At 48.6% G+C, this 16,277-nt stretch overlaps 1 protein-coding gene across 2 annotated transcripts in view; it reads left to right on the top strand.

The window, feature by feature from the left end:
* The window catches only part of THOC5 (THO complex subunit 5), a 28,685-nt gene extending 12,695 nt beyond the window's left edge, over positions 1-15,990 (top strand). For both annotated transcript variants that reach the window (XM_061602802.1, XM_061602803.1), the window contains exons 9-20: positions 1,227-1,304; positions 2,483-2,523; positions 3,967-4,066; positions 5,156-5,264; positions 10,045-10,146; positions 10,232-10,328; positions 10,553-10,667; positions 11,540-11,643; positions 12,134-12,221; positions 13,007-13,122; positions 13,870-14,060; positions 15,717-15,990. In XM_061602802.1, the coding sequence (XP_061458786.1) occupies positions 1,227-1,304; positions 2,483-2,523; positions 3,967-4,066; positions 5,156-5,264; positions 10,045-10,146; positions 10,232-10,328; positions 10,553-10,667; positions 11,540-11,643; positions 12,134-12,221; positions 13,007-13,122; positions 13,870-14,060; positions 15,717-15,780 (1,205 nt within the window). In that variant the 3' untranslated portion in view covers positions 15,781-15,990. The remainder of the gene's footprint in view (positions 1-1,226; positions 1,305-2,482; positions 2,524-3,966; positions 4,067-5,155; positions 5,265-10,044; positions 10,147-10,231; positions 10,329-10,552; positions 10,668-11,539; positions 11,644-12,133; positions 12,222-13,006; positions 13,123-13,869; positions 14,061-15,716) is intronic.
* Positions 15,991-16,277: the final 287 nt, after the last annotated feature.

The raw sequence follows: 16,277 nt of genomic DNA on the forward strand, positions 1-16,277 counted from the left end.
GAAACCGATCCCATCGGACCGGAATGCAACTGGCCGACTCTGGCCCACTTCCTGTATCCACAGTGGGCGGAATCATGCTCTTCAGACGCTTGATTTTACCAGCAAAGTGTTTAGCAAAATTATCACAGGAGATTTTTGATTGCTCCATGGGTTCCAGAGACACTGGACTGACCAGACTTCGGACCACTTGGAACAATCTCCTGGGACAGCACTCTGCTGTCTTTGTTGCCACTTGGTAGGCAGTTATCGCTGCTCTAACCAGTGTCTGATCGTCTTCAGTGTGAGATTTCCGCCATCGGCGCTCAAGTCGTCTCACCTCCTGTTTCAGACCCCTCAACCGTGGTGTATACCAAGGTGCTGTCTGAGTTCTGTTCAGCGGGAGAGGACGTTTCAGAGCCACCCGATCCAAAACCCCAGTGATCTCCCTATTCCACTCCATCACCAGGGTTCCGACCGGGCGTCCTTCAGTCAGTTCCAAATCACCCAGCGCATTCAGGAATCCCTGAGGTTCCATCAGGCGTCTGGGGCGGACCATCCTAATAGGTCCTTGCCCCCTGCGGAGGGTGTGTGGCATCGAGAAGTCTATATTCACCAGATAGTGATCTGACCATGACACAGGGTTAGAAGAAACAGCCCCCATTTTCAGAGCACTTCCCTAAGTTCCCTAAGCATAAGGTGGCTTGCATGTTGTGTTTTTTTACCTTGCCCCATTTGTTCCACTTCTTCTTTTTTTAACAGGCTAGGGGAGAACTTGGAGTATTGTGGAAGTAGCAGATGAGCAAAAGCAGATTTAGAGACCCCTACCTAATCCCCTGCTCTTTTTGTAACCCTTGAGCTAAAATGCCTTGCTGTTTACATCCCTGCCCTGTAACCCAAGAGGCTTGGGAAAGGTGCTTGCCTCAAAGAGGGAGCTGGTCCTACGGCTAGCTGGTTTTGCATCTTGGCCAAGTGGCCCCAGTGTGACCACTCAGCTTTGCATGCAGGGAGCCTTTGGACTCCACCCTTGGGCACCTCAGCTAACAGGAACGGGTTTGGGAGAGGTGGAGTCCTAGGGCGCTGAGTTTGTGGTACTGCAGCAGCCGCAGGCTAGACAGACCTTCTAGTCTGACTTGTTATAAAACTGTGCCTTTTCTTAGAAGGCTAGTGTGCTTTGCGAAATGTTACAAGAATTGGTGGGAGTCGTCTTTGGGGGAGAGGCGTGGTTAATGGCGCCATCTCTTGCGCAGATAAGAAGCTGGCTGTGGCTATCGAAGGCAACGTGGAGGAAGCCAAAGCTCTCTGCAAACCTCCAGAGGACTCTCAAGGTAAGTGAGGGTCCCTAAGCTGCCTTTGCTTGTCGTGGCAGTAGAGCACGTGGCGTGCTTATTTATTTATTTTATTTTTCATCACATTTATCGCCCACCTTTCTGTCCTCTAAAGAGATCAAGATGTGGCATATGTGTATATCCCTGGCTCCTTTATATCCTCACAACAACCCCGTGAGGTAGGTTAGACTGAGAGATAGTGCCTGGCCCATGGTCACCCAGTGGGCTTCATGGCTGAGTGGGGATTTGAATCCTGGTCTCTCTCAGGTCCTAGTCCAACACTTTAACCACTGCACCACACTGTCTTGCATAAAGCCCCAGGTTCAGGCCCCGGTACCTCCGGTTAAAGGATTCCCAGTTACATGGGTCGAGATGTAACTCAGAGAGCAGCCACCAGTTGGCATAAACCAGCCCTCCCCAGCTTGACACCTTCCAGATGTTGCTGGACTACAACTCCTAGCAACCCTTACCATTTGCCATGCTGGCTGGGGCTGAGGGGAGTTGGTCTGCGCCAGCCTTCCCTCCAGGTGTTTGCTGGGCTATGACTCCCATCAGCCCCAGTCAGCATGGCCCAAGGACCAGGGCTGAGGGGAGATGTAGTCCAACAACATCCAGAGGGCCACAGAATGTGGATGGCCCACTGGCATCTCAAGTGTTGGAACTGGGGTCACATCCACCCACCATACATAGAAAGCACTTGGCTTCCCCCCAAAGAATCCTGGGAATTGTAGCTCTGGGAGAAGTAAATTACAGGATTCTTTGGGGAAAGTCATGTGCTTTGAATGGGTGGTGAGGCTGTAACTTGAGCCCAAAGCTATTTTTATCTCTCCCCTGGGAGCTAACCGAATGTTTAGCCAAAACCATGCCTGCAGAAAAGTTATTGTAGAGAACAAATAAGTGTTAACAGGTTTATATTGGATTTTGTACGTAGTGGCCTGGGCTGCGACCGGCCGTGTGTGCTCCATAACCAGGGAGGCTTTCCTGCTTTATTATAAGAGCATCAGATGAGCCCTGCTGGATCAGGCCAGTGGCTCACCAAGTCCAGCATCTTGTTCTCGCAGTAGTGGGAAGCCTTCAAGAGCAAGACCTGAGCGCAACAGCACAGAACGCTGGACTGAATCAGCCTTTGGCCTGAGCCACCAGCAGGGCTCTTAACGTTTGTTTATTTTGGTTCACAGACGATGAGAGCGATTCGGACGCTGAGGAGGAACAGACCACGGTAAGGGTTCCCCCCTCCCGTTGCCAGAATTGCGGGGAGGGATGTCGTGGTGAGCGGCATGTCTCCTTCCGCCTTGAAGCCCGTTTGCTGCGCCACAGTTCCATCTTCTTTCGCGTCTCGCGCATGTTGTCACTCTCCCTTCCGACCCCCAGTTAAAAGCAAAAGCAAAGGACCTCTCTTGTATTCTGTTCCCATCATCGGGGTGTAATGAAGCGCGGAGAAGCACCGTCAGAGATATCAGGGCGTTGGGGATGCGCTGACGTGCATACCACCCTCGTGGAGGTCCTTTGCTTTATCATTCTCTTTCAGCTGTCCCCTCCCCTCTCTTCAGAGGGACTTCTGGAAAGGCCGTACTCAGCGGTAGCGCATCTGCTTTTCTCATCGTCATCATCAATTGGATTTATGTCTTGCTCTTCCTCCCAAAGGAGCTTAGGGCATCAAACACATCCACAAAACAATTTAAAAAGCATTCTAAAAACAGTCAAAACATTCTAAAAATGGTTATAAACATGGTTTCATCCAGTGATCTCCGGGTTGCCAAGAGCTTCAGCCATCCGATGCCTGGGTAAATGGAAATGTTTTCAAATTCCTCCTGAAAGTCAGTAATGACAGAGACAGACATGTCTCTCCAGGGAGGGCATGGCACAAACACGGAACCACCACTGAAAAGGCCCTGTTGACGGGTTCATGGGCAGCCCCCCGGTAGCAGCACCACCAACACGTGGAAGGCCGCAATCCCTGGCATCTCCGAGCAGGGCTGGGAAAAGGAACTCCCTGTCTGAAACCTTGGAGAGCTGCTGTGGGTTAGTGCGGATAATAATGAACTAGGTCTGACTCAGTGGGTAGCATTCAGTGCTAATCCTACACAGAGTCACCCCATTTAAGTCAATGACCAACTTAGGTTCATTGATTTCAGTGGGTCTACTCTGAGTAGGACTTAGTGGAATACAACCCCTGTGGAGTTAAGGACCATAGCTCAGTGTTAGAGCATCTGCGTTGCATGCAGAGGGTCCAGGTTCAAGCTCCAGGTAGGACAGGGAGACAGAGCCCTGTCTAAAAGCCTGGAGAGTCGGTCAACGTAGGCAGCACTGAGGGAGATGGACTGATGGCAGCTTCCTATGGTGAGCCTTCCCTGTGTGCCGAAGGGTTAGAATTTTGAAACAGGGTTTCTCAGGAGGGGGCAGCAGGCCTCTTGGAGGAGAGCGGAAAGGCAGAGATGAGCAAATGACCACCGTCGCGGGCCCGATTCTTGTCATTGCTTGTCCTTCCTGCTGCGTGTCTCTTGCTTGCGCTTCAAAGCACCTGCGCGGGACGGACGGCGACAGCATAGGGTGCCTTGACTGTGGTGCAAAGTCACCGCAAACAAAAGGGCAGCTTTGCGGAGGAAGCGGGCTGGGAAGGGAAAGGCAGAAACGTGCTGTGATTGTCCCTTCCCTGCTACAGAAGCGCCGCCGCCCGACCTTGGGGGTGCAGCTGGACGACAAGCGTAAGGAGATGCTCAAGAGGCACCCGCTGTCCGTCACCGTTGACCTGAAATGCAAAGGTATGAAAGCAAGACAGTGCTGGGCTTTGTCATCTGGTGGCGCCAAGCGGGGAGTCTCGCCCTGGCTGGACTGGGAGGTGGGGACGCACCAATCTGTCAGTCCTGGCTTCTCTCAGCTTCCCACGTTTCCAATCTTGAGTGCGGCCTGCCGCAAGATTCTGGACTAGATGGGCCTTTGGCCTGATCCAGCAGGGCTGTTCTGATATTATATATTTGATGAACAAAAGGGCTCTTACAGACACACATGCTGGTTGAAACTTATAGAATTGTAGAGTCGGAAGGGCTCTGTGAGGCCATCCAGTCCAACCCCCTGCTCAATGCAGGAATCCAGATTAGAGCATCCCCGACAGGTGGCTGTCCAGCTGCCTCTTGAAGGCCTCCAGTGTTGGAAAGCTCACCACCTGTCGAGGTCATTGGTTCCATAGTCATACAGTTAGGATGTTTTTCCTGATGTTCAGGCGAAATCTGGCTTCCTGCAACTTGAGCCCATTATTCCGTGTCCTGCACTCTGGGATGATCAAGAAGAGATCCCGGCCCTCCTCTGTGTGGCAACCTTTCATGTACTTGAAGAGTGCTATCATATCTCCCCTCAGTCTCCTCCAGGCTAAACATGCCCAGTTCTTTTAGTCTCTCCTCATAGGGCTTTGTTTCCAGTCCCCTGATCATCCTCGTTGCCCTCTTCTGAACCCGTTCCAGTTTGTCTGCATTCTTCTTCAAGTGCGATGTTCAGAACTGGATGCGGTACTCGAGATGAGGCCTAACCAGTGTGAATAGATGAGAACCAATACTTCACACGATTGGAAACTACACTTCTGTTAATGCAGCCTAAAATAGCATGTGCCTTTTTTGCAGCCACTTCGCACTATTGGCTCATATTCAGCTTGTAATCAACAACAATCCCAAGGTCCTTCTCCCATGTAGTATTGCTGAGCCAAGTATCTCCATCTCGTAGCTGTGCATTTGGTTTCTTTTCTTCCTCAACTCAGTTGAAGATTGTTTCTTACTCCTTCTCACGTACACACACCCTTTCCCAACTTGATAATTTGCATCCCCCTTCCTAAACCCCCGGCGTCGGCTGTGTCATTGCAGACAGCAGCATGCTGCTCCTCACCTTCTACTATCTGATGAACCTCAATGTCATGACGGTGAAAGCCAAGGTGACTGCAGCTACGGAGATGACCATGCCCATCAGTGCCGGGTGAGCTTTGGGTGGCGGGACGCCACTTGCGGGCGCCAGGTGCCGGGGTGGGATCAGCTGTGTAATGAAAGTTGACAGGATATTGGCAAAGAAACCTGCTGTCAAGGCTCCCTGCAGGATCAATGTGGATTTCTAATTTGGCGGCTGTTTTTCCCCAAAGAAAGAGGAGATTTTCCAGGGCAGTTGCTGCTTCATTGAAATTCAGTAACGGGGGGGGGGGCACCCTCAAAGTGCCTTGCCAGTGAAAAGCCAAAGGTGGAAACAAAAGTATTTTTATTTACTGCCTGACACATTTTGGGTGGAAATAACCCTGTACCAAGGGCACTCTCAAGGAAATTTAACACTGCTGTCTTACCAGTATAGCCAACTGCAGCGTTACACTTTATAGGCAAAAGGTCCTGATCAACTAAGGCCACATCCACACTATATATTTAAAGCTCCATAGTCCCACTTTAAATAGTCATGGGTTTCCCCAAAGAATCATGGCAGCTGCAGTCTGTTGAGGGTGCTGAGAGTTGTTAGGAGACCCCATTCCCTTAATAGAGCTACAATTCCCAGAAGAGAGATTGATTGATAAACCACTCTGGGAACTGTAATTCTATGAGGAGGAATGAGGGTCTCCTAACAACTGTCAGCACCCTTAACAAACTACAGTTCCCAGGATTCTTGGGGGGAACCCATGACCGTTTGAAGTGGTATCACAGTGATTTAAATGTATTGTCCGTTTGTGGCCAAACTGTTTCTCCAGTTCTGTCACAGATGCAAATGTTTTGTTTCCTGGGGTCTTATTAAATCATCCACTCATCTGTGTAGAAGGCAACACACTGAAACAAGCGAGCATAAATGTTCCCCTATATTTTGAGACAGTAAATATATGCAAGTACAAAGCTCTGATTTCCATAATTTGGAGAATCCGTAAGGAGTAATGGAGAGCAGGGTTTGTCACCTGCCGTTCTTGGATCACAGAAATCATCAGCCAAGTAATCTCCGTATAACAGAGTTGAGCCTTCTTTTAAACCATGTTTGCCCAAAACGTCAGGAGAGGAACCCTGCCCAAGAATCTCCTTCCCCATCTAACTTGCAGAATTTGGCTTTCTGTCTTCCAAAACTGTCCTGCCACAATACGTTATTTGGGCACTGCAAAAGGTAGCGCTGCCCATCGAGTCAGAGCAGGGGGAGCTGTGGGCATTCAAGTTTGCAAAGTTGACCTTTTCCCTGAGCCGCATCATTCCGTTCAGCCGCTCGGCACTGTCGCCTTGTAGACGCTGCAGCTGCATCCCCTCTTGGGCCTTGTTGACCCTTAAAGAGCGGAGAGCCAATAGCGGAAGAGACAAGGTCTGTCTCTGGTCTCTTAATTTACCTTGGCTGACAGACAGGGAGGAGCCTGACACGAGGGAAGAGTTCCTGTGGGTCTGATCACTTGGGGGGAGGGAGAGACAGACCCATTCTCCTCACCACCCCACCGCGTCTCTGCTGATCTGTTCAGCCAGCACAGATAAATTGGTGGCTGATGGCATCTCATCTCCCTGTCGCCTTTAATTACTCTCCGGCAGACTAATCGCTTCCTCTTCCTTTGCAGGGCTGCTGAGTCTCTCTCTGTCTCTGCTCCGCTGCCGCCTCTCCCTCTCCTCCTTTCATTTCTGGGTTACCTTGCCTCAAGGACTGGAGCTTTTATCCCTTGGGATCCTGGAGAACTTGGGTTTAGAGTGTGTGTGTGAGCAGAAAGGTAGAAGGAAAATCTGGCTTGGAAGCATAGCTCCTGAAATGGGCTTGGAAGAAGCAGCTTGTGCTCTCTCTCTCCAGGTGCATCTCATTGGCATGCAACACTAAACCACGGTTAACGTTAACCATAGTTAATGGACCATAGTTAAAGCTAAGGTGTCTGGCAGACGGCCACTTAAACCTTGGTTTATTGTGTCGCCATCCCCTCCCCGGTTAAAGGAGACACAAGCCAGGAAGAGCCACTCTTCACTCGCAGCTCTTTAGCTTTGGGACGATGACAGCTCCATAACCATCATTAAGGAGGAGGTGCAGGTTGACACGTGACGCTAAGCTGTGGTTAACGTTAACTACGGTTTATAAACCAGCTATAAGCCTTGGTTGACCATTGTTCGTAAACCATCGTTTATGGTTTATAGTTGATGGCTGTGCAAAGGCGAGTGCTGAAGAGTGTTTCAGGGTGGGGAGACAGATGTTGCAGCAGACAGTGGGCTGCCTGGCGATGGCCCAACGCCAATGGGGGGTCACGTCAAGCGGGAGACACCAAGGGGATTACCCCTTTGGTGTTGCTCCATCTGCGGTGCCATTAGAGGGCAAAGATTGAACCCCTATGGAAGTAGTAGGTAGATGGTGGAAGGAACCTGAGTGAGAGGCCGGGAAGATCTCCCAGGGTGAAAGACGGAGACGAAAGGGAAAACCTGTCATTTGGGGGCAGGAGGGGTGGTGATTACGAGCTAGTTTTGTACAGAGTAAAGATTATCCACTTGTACACTGTTTCTGCACATGAGATATCCGGCTGCTTTTCCCCCTCCTTTATTTTTCAGCAGGCTGCTGTTGTTAGCTATGCGTTATATGTCTTAGCAGCACCCATCCCTGCCTTAATGGATTTTGATTGGCTGTCTTATTATGGTATTAATATTTATTGAACTTGATTGCCGAATACTGATAACCTTTAGGTGATTTACAGTACAAAACGTATATCTCAATACAAAAGCCTATGATCAATTCCACAGCTTTTAAAATGCACAGAGACATGGTGACTATCCGTGTAGCGCCATCCATATAACAACATTTTGCAAGATTACATTAGTTAACAAGCCAGACAGATCTGTGGCCCCAGGAGTTTACAATCTGAATTTTGACAGAGGAGGAAAGGGTGGCAGGGGGAGAGAAGAGGGAGGAGAGATTTCAGGGGACATGCCCGTGCAAATGCAGTTAGGCTGTTTTGTTTATTTTTGCTGCTGGGGAATTGTCTCAAAGGAAACTCCCCCTGCCCCCCAAACTACTTTAAGACATCTTTTCATGCACGACTATTGTGTGACTGCGTACTTCCTTTTTTTATTTATTTCTACAAAAACCAGATCTGAGAAAGAAAATTCTCCTTGGGTGAACGGCCCTAAGTTTATGTGGAAATTCACTTCTACATTGCCATGGGAACTCTGCATGAGTTCGGGGTGTGTGTGTGTTTCCGTGCACACACCCCTTGCGGACTGAAACATTCTGACGTTGCTCTGATCTTTTGAAATTCAGTTTTACATTCCTGACTGTGCTATTCCCCTTTTTAAACAGGCTGCAGATTATCATTTCGAAGCAATGAGTATAGAATTGCATGCATGTATACCCCCTTCTCAGTAAGCAAGCTCTCTGATCAGCTGCAGATTAAACTAAAAAGGCCAGTTAAAAGTAGTGTTGTTGACAGAGAGCAGGGCATCCTCACCAAGCAAAGTGCACTTTACTGAGACCATGGCGTGCAGGCAGGACCAAATCAAGGCACTTGTAGTTATCAGTTACCTTAAGCAGGAGGTTCAGTTTTGGAGAAGTAGCCTGGGCTGGGGAACAGGTGAGGCTGAATAGGAACTGGATGTATTTATTTATCGAATTTCTCCCCTGTCAAAGGGCAGCAAACAGCAAACTATTAAAGCAGTACAGTTTAGAATAAAATAAAAACCCAAATTAATAATAATAATAATAATAATAATAAATAAAATTTTATTTAGCAGACGCCCATCTGTCCGACTGAACGGACACTCTGGGCGACTTACAATATAAAATACAATATAAAATACAATCTACTCATATACATAATCATCACATTATTAATATCATAACATCTCATCTGAAGACCATCTTACATTAATACAATGTAAAACCTAACCCACCCCAGAGATCCCATAGGCCTGCCTGAAGAGCCAGGTCTTCAAGATTAAACATCTAAAAGCTATTTTAAAACATCTAGAACCATTTCGAGGCAGGGAAGGCCCACAGGAAAACCTTTTGAAAGGTGGGGGTCACTGATCAATGAAAGGAATTGATGCTTTTGCGGTAGAGTTTGGATGAAGAGGCGAAGGCTGAGATGTGGAAGTCTGGGGTGGCAGCAGCAGCCAGGCAGGAGGTGATTGGAGGGTGAACCAGAGTTTTAGCTGAAATGTTAGAGAGGAAAGGGTGGGTGTTTGCAGTGTTGTACTGAGGGAGAGCGACATGATTTGGCTAGCTGTTGAGGCTGCCATCCTATACGCCCTTACCAGGGAGAAAGCCCCACTGGACACCACAAAACGTAATGTACGTAGAACTGCCCTTGTGATTGGGGAAAGCAAAAATGAAGCCTGGCTGGTTTTCCTGTTCTACAAGGCAGAGGATGTTGTTGACAGATCTGGAGAGCAAACAAGGTGATGACAGATGAGAAGGTCAGCAGAGTTCCTGCAAACCCGAGGGATTGATGCTAACTTTCCCATCTTGCAGGATTTTGGACGATTTCAGAACCTCTGTCAAAACCATTTGAGCTAAAGGGCTTTCTTTTCTCTAGACGAATCTCTCGCTGTAAAAATGTGGATTGCTTTAGGGCAGGAGCCCACCTGTCTTGAAAGTTTTGCTCATGAAACTCAGTAAAAAATTGTGTGTGCTGTTGAACAACATAAATAATCGCCTTCCAGGTGCAAATGGGCATTTCCCTCCTCTAAGGAGTTGGAGTTAAAGTTGCACAGCAGAGGAGAGATTTCTGAGTTAACTGCTGCTACAAGGCATCGCAGAGAGTTTCATGTCGCTCGTCCCTTTTTCTTCCCAGAGACCTGCTTTCCCCCGACTCCCTCCTGAGCTGCCTGTATCCCGGCGATCACGGGAAGAGAACTCCAAACCCTGCCAACCAGTTCCAGTTTGATAAAGTTGGGTAAGCCAGGGGTGGGAGAAAGGTCTGCCTTCTAAGACTTGCCTTGGTGGGCTCTCATTGCACGCTCTCCATGTGTTTTCTCCAGCATCCTGACCCTGAATGACTATGTCACAGAACTGGGCCATCCTTATGTGTGGGTGCAGAAGTTGGGGGGCCTGCATTTCCCCAAGGATCAGCCCCAGGTAAGTTCAGAAGTGCCTTTAAACAGTCAGGAAGGGGGCAGCCCAAATCTCCGCCAGCCTTCATCATGGCTGCTGGACTTGGTTCTCCAGATGGCAAAGGGGACAAGCGTATGCTTGTGGGTTTCTGAAGGCATAAAGGGGTTTATGTGACAAGCGTGCCAGGCCAGCCCAGTTATCCCTTGAGGCGTGGAGGTAATGCCATCCGTGTTTTGTCTCATCTGCAGAATTTTGTGGTCGCTGATAACTCACTGAGTGCTAGCCACATGGAGAGGACGATGAAATTGCTCAAGATGAGGCTGGAGTCTCGCCTTGCTCTGCACAAGCAATTTGCTTCCCTTGGTATGTTGCTGCCTCCGCTGTGTCCCCCAGAGGTGGCAAAATGCTCTGATTCCAACAGCAGCACACTCTGCAGCAGCAGGAGCCTTCGACTTTTTCATCTCTTTAGCACCCGACTTGCAACATGAGCCCTAAGGTGGCAGCGGAATGCTCCTCCATACAATGTAAATAAATAAATCCCCGCATGTGGAAATCTAGCATGTCAGGGAGAAGATGTATCTAGAACCGATTTCCTCTGACAGTGCTAGTTTTCTGGGGGCAGGGATTTTTATTTTGTGTGGAGGTGCATAACATTATCAGCTAACATTAACAATAAAAATATTCCATTGGTCTTAAACGCATAAATGAATACAGGCATTTATAAATGGGGTGGGGGACTAACTCAAGTCACAGATCCGTCTTGCCAAGCCACAAGAATTGACCCATCAGCTCCCACAGCTTTATCACCCTTGCAGGATCAGAGTCCTAGCAACCAGCAGATACTCAACAGTCCACCGAGAATTATCCGGTGCTCCATGGGCCGGCTGTCATCCATCTCCTGCCTGCCCTCGATTTAGACAACCTTGCTCAAAGTGCCTTTGCGGCTTCGAAGCACCTCTCTTGATTTCCCACTTCTGTCTCTGATGGAGTAAGCTTGTGCCAATACCACATGTGTGGGCCTCTCAGCCCTGCCGCCGCTGTCAGAACTCCTTGGAGTCTTCAGACGTTCAGGCCCTTTTTTAACCTTCTGTGATAGAAACCCTGAAGCCGCAATGGCTCAGGTGCTAGATCTGGCCTCCAGGCCGTCGCTCATGAACGTAATGTGTTGGCTCGGCTGAGGAAGGTTGGACTCTTTTCTGTTGTATTCACATTCCTCTTTCTTCCTTGGGCTTCAGAGCATGGCATCCTGCCCATCTCCAGCGAGTGCCAGCATCTCTTTCCGGCCAAGATCGTGTCGCGTTTGGTGAAGTGGACAGTGCTCACATACGAGGATTACCTGGTGGGTGGAGTCGCGTGGGAAAGATTGGGAGAAAATTGATTGGAATCTGAATCCCCTCCCCCAGTTGCCAGAAATGTTTGATTTGAGAGAGGAGGGGATCCAAAACCCATTTAACGTGGTTTGAATATTCCATTTAAGGAAGCTCAAAGCTTTACTCTAAAATAATATATGCATGCAAGTGTAGGCAACTGGAAACAAAAAGTTAATTACAACTTTGCTCAGTTTGCTTGGTATTATATCGATTATTTTCCAAATGATTTTTCTTTTTAAATGAAGTAATACATTTTTAGAACTGGAGAACCTTTTCTACGAAGGTTTTTCCATCCCAGGTCGCTAGCATCAGCTGCGACTCAAACTGAGCCATCCAGTCACTGCTCGTATTACAAGAGTTTGTGGGCCAAACCACTCTGTTGGGTGTGGACACACTGTTTGCCTCCTTTCCCCCCACCTGACCCATACGACCAGCTTATGATGGCTTTCCCCTCGGTAGGAGCTGCCCTACACTAGAGATGTCGTAGATGCTGGTTTGGCGGAGGACACTCACCTGTATTACATGGCCCTGATAGAAAGAGGGACAGGTATGTACGTTTCCCTTCCCCTGTGGTTTTCCACCCCAGAAGACTTGAAGAATACATTGATGTAACGCAGGGGCGGGGAACCCAAGGGCCGCATTCATTGTGCACAACCTTCCGGGGGCCGCATGCCAGTGGTGAGCAGGGCCAGGGGGAAAATGGGTGGAACAATGGATTACCTTTGTTCAGTAGGCTACATTCTGGTCATGCGTTAGGTAGACTTACTTTTTTTTGGCTTTTCTCCTAAACCAGGGGTTCCCAAACTTTCATCCGTGGACCACCAGTGGTCTGTGAGCTTCATTCAAGTGGTCTGCAGCATGTCTGTGGATTTGCGGTTAAAGACGGGAAGCGGCGCGTCCGTGGCATTAAATATTCATATAGATTTTTAATTGTATTTTTATTGATGCATTTATTTCTTATGTCTTGTATTATTTGAATTCTGTGGAATTCAAATTGCAATGCAATAAAATACAATATATATGAAAGATATATGAAGCAATATATATGAAGCAATGAAAGTACAATTAAAAGTCATACACAGGCAAAGTTGTAAAACTCTAGCACAGCACATTCCAGTTGCGGCAGCAGGCAGAGAAAATCATGGAGTGGTCTTGCCAAAGACCCTCAGTTTCCAGGTAGTCCATGGGGAGAATAAAGTTTGGGAACCACCGGCCTCAACCATGAGGGGCTAGAATTTTAGTGAGAGTGAAAGGGGGGGGGAATCCTGCACCAGATAATATTCAGTGGATGCACAGCCTCGTTGATACTCGTTTCCCTTAAAAAAAAACTAGCTAAGCTCCAGGCAGCTGTGGTGCTGAACCCAGGCTACTCCTCGATGCCGCCCATCTTCAGCCTGAGCCTGAACTGGAAAGGGGAGAAGACCAACAGCAATGACGACAACATCCGGGTAAGGCGCTGGGTACGAACCGGGGATGAGAACTCTGTTGGAAGTGGGGCAAGAGCAACTCTGGTTTGGGTTCTTTTGTTTGTATTCCAGAAGAAAGATAGAGTTCGGGTCCTCCAGCTGGCTAGGCTTGCCTACCTTTCCCTGTGCTGTGCTCTTAAGTTCCTTCCGTTGTAAACTGATGTGCTCAGGGAAGCTGACCTGCCCCTCCTTCCTTTGTCTTCTTCGACTGTCCAAGGAGAGAGGAGACATCTCTGTCTTTGCTGTCTCTCCTGAGCCATAAGGGCAATACCCAAGTCTGGGCATTGTACCTCCAATTTAGTTAGAATTAGGTATGCCTTTCCTATCTACTGTGTATTTCTATAAATAAAGTAGCTTTTCTTATTTTACTAAGTCTCAGTGATCTCAGTGCAGGGTAAAAGCCTGCTTCTAAAGTAAATACACACACTGGCACACACACAGCTCAGACCGCTGAGGATCTCTGCACCCATTCATCCTCCCCCCCACCCCTCTCTCTATCTGTTTCCATAAACTCTAGCCCAGGGATGGGAACTTGTGGCCCTCTAGGTGCTGCTGGACTAAAACCCCAATCAACCCTGGTCGTTGGGCCGTGCTGGCTGTGGTTGATGGGTATTGGGAGTCCAGCGGCATCTGGGAAGCCACAAACTCTGCTTCCCTGATGTCGGACATCTGCTAGGAGATCTCTTGGTGACTAACTTTTTCCTCCTCCCTCCCTCCTGTTCTTTGCAGGCCATGGAGAGTGAGGTCAGTGTTTATTACAAGGAGCTCTACGGGCCCAAGCCAGGCTACCAGCTCCTGACCAACCAGCTGCAGCGCTTGTGCGTCGTCCTGGACGTCTACCTAGAGACGGAGACACATGACAACAGCGTGGAGGGGCCCAAGGAGTTTCCGCAGGAGAAGATGTGTCTGCGCCTGGTCAGGTAGGGAGCAGCCGGAGCTGCAAGCGTCTCGTGTGGACACATGAGGACAGTGGAGTCGGACAAACTGGGATGCGGGGGGGGGGGGAAACGGTTTTGAAGCACTTCCAGCAGAGGCTCAGGCTTTGGCCAGTCTCTGGGTGAAAGGAACCCCACAATTGCAAGCGAGAAGTAAATTTAAGAAGTGAATGTCGGAGTATTAAAAACAAAATAATCCTTCCTCTTCTCTCCCCCCACCCCCCAAAAAAAGCACACCCTGCAGTAAGAAACCTGATTTCTGCACCCAACAAAAATTGTAGTATTTGCTTATTTTTGCATGATTCTGTTTGTGCAATCTCTCCCTACCCCTTATCATCTCCCTCCTTGTGCAGCTGTGAGCCTGCCTTTGCACATCCACGCCTGCCTGCCTGCAGAAGACTCATCTCGCCCCTTCCCATTCTGGGAGGGGGTGGAGAGAGCTGCATCTCTAGGAGGCGTCTGTTCATTTTCTCTGGATCTTGGCGCTTTGATCTTGGCTCCAGTGTCTCTTGGGAGCTGTCTCCCATTTTTCATCTCTACTTCTGGCACGGTGTTTCCTAATTTGGCACCCACAAGCTTGATGGCGTTGTGGCAGGCGTTGCGTTCTGGCTGTCCCCTCTCAAGCTCCTCTTTGCTTTGACAAAAGCAGTCAAAGGTGCAAATGCGTATGCTGTGAAGCCGTCAGAGACTGCAGTATTTTTCTTCCTTTTCACCAAGGATGGCGGCAGTGTGTGGGTAAAAGGGCTGAGCTGGAGATGAAACAGCCGCGGGGCAGCTGACGTGTTGGCGTCTGTGGGGAAGCAAAGGAACATCAGAAGAGCCCTGCTGGATCAGGCCTGAGACACATCTGGCCAACCAAATGCCTACGGGACGCCTGCAGGCAGAACCTGAGTGCGACAGCGCTCTCCCCTCTTGTGATTCCCAGGCAACTGGCATTCAGAGGCAATGCTGACTCCGACGGGGGAGGGAGAGCATGGCCATCGTGGCTAGTAGCCATTGATCACCTTGTCCTCCCAAGAATTTGCCTAATCCTGTTCTGAAGCCACCCCAGGTGGTGTCTGTTGCATCTTCTGGAGAGGCGTTGGAGTCCCCGCTCCAAGCTGCAAGTAGTTCTCATGCACTCATTTTCAGGTTCAATACTGATTCATTTAAATGAAGGGGGTATTTTTAGAATCATGAGGACTATATCCCTGCAGTTTAAAATAAAGTCAAAGATTCTGCCTGTTTCTTTGTTTTGCTTTCATGTTAATGTACTGACTACTCTATTCAAGTTTAAAGGTGGAATTGTACTTTGTGTTCTCTCTGCTGACACCTTCTGATGACAGCTCTCCAAGCTAGCATCCTTATTTACTCCTTTTGTTTGTTTCTTTGCCTGTTCAATTGTGAGCTTTTTGGGTCAGGGAGCCTTGCTTTTTTATAATGCACTACAGAGAAGATACTATTACTTGAGTTCTCACCAGTCAAGTGCAAAATTCTTGACTGGCTTCCTCTATTGCAGCAGGACACCTTTACAAATGTTAAAAATGTTTTTTTAAAGGCCCTTTCATAATGATCGTAATATGGCATCCGCACATTTTTGAAAAAGACTGAGAGCCTTCCTACAATAGCCTTTGATACTCAAAAATCTCTCTCCTTTCTTAGGGGGCCCAGTCGCATGAAGCCCTTCAAGTTCAACTATCCTCAGGGATTCTTCAGCCATCGCTGACAACTTCCGCATGGGATCCTCTCTCCAGACAGCTCTGCATCAAGGGGAGACAGAGAGTTGTTCTCTGAAGTTCTCGGCTGGCACATTTCCATTTTCATCCTGCCCACACCATGCCAGAGATTTCTGCCCGCCTCTGGTCCATCCATTCCGTTTTATCTGTAGCAGAGGTAGTTTTGAAATAATAAAAGGACTGTGCTTTCCTAAACTCCATTTAATATAGATTTGTCTTATTGCTGTGTAGAGAATCCAAGATGGCTTAGTAGAAAGAGGAGTGTGTTAGACCCCTGTAGTATCAGTGCAGACTTTTAAGTCACACCCACCTGATGTTATATGATGTCACACAGGTAAAGATGTGGCTGAGCCGACAGCAAGGTTGACAGGGAGTACCGATTAGCTGTTTAGCTCTGTGTACTGTAAGTGGTTAAAAAAAAACTTCCATGGACAAAGTGAGTGTCTGTTTTGCTACAATCGCTTCCGTTTTGGAAGCACGGCTGTAA

The sequence above is a fragment of the Rhineura floridana genome, chromosome 19 (genome assembly GCF_030035675.1).
Source record: "Rhineura floridana isolate rRhiFlo1 chromosome 19, rRhiFlo1.hap2, whole genome shotgun sequence".
Taxonomy (NCBI): domain Eukaryota; kingdom Metazoa; phylum Chordata; class Lepidosauria; order Squamata; family Rhineuridae; genus Rhineura; species Rhineura floridana.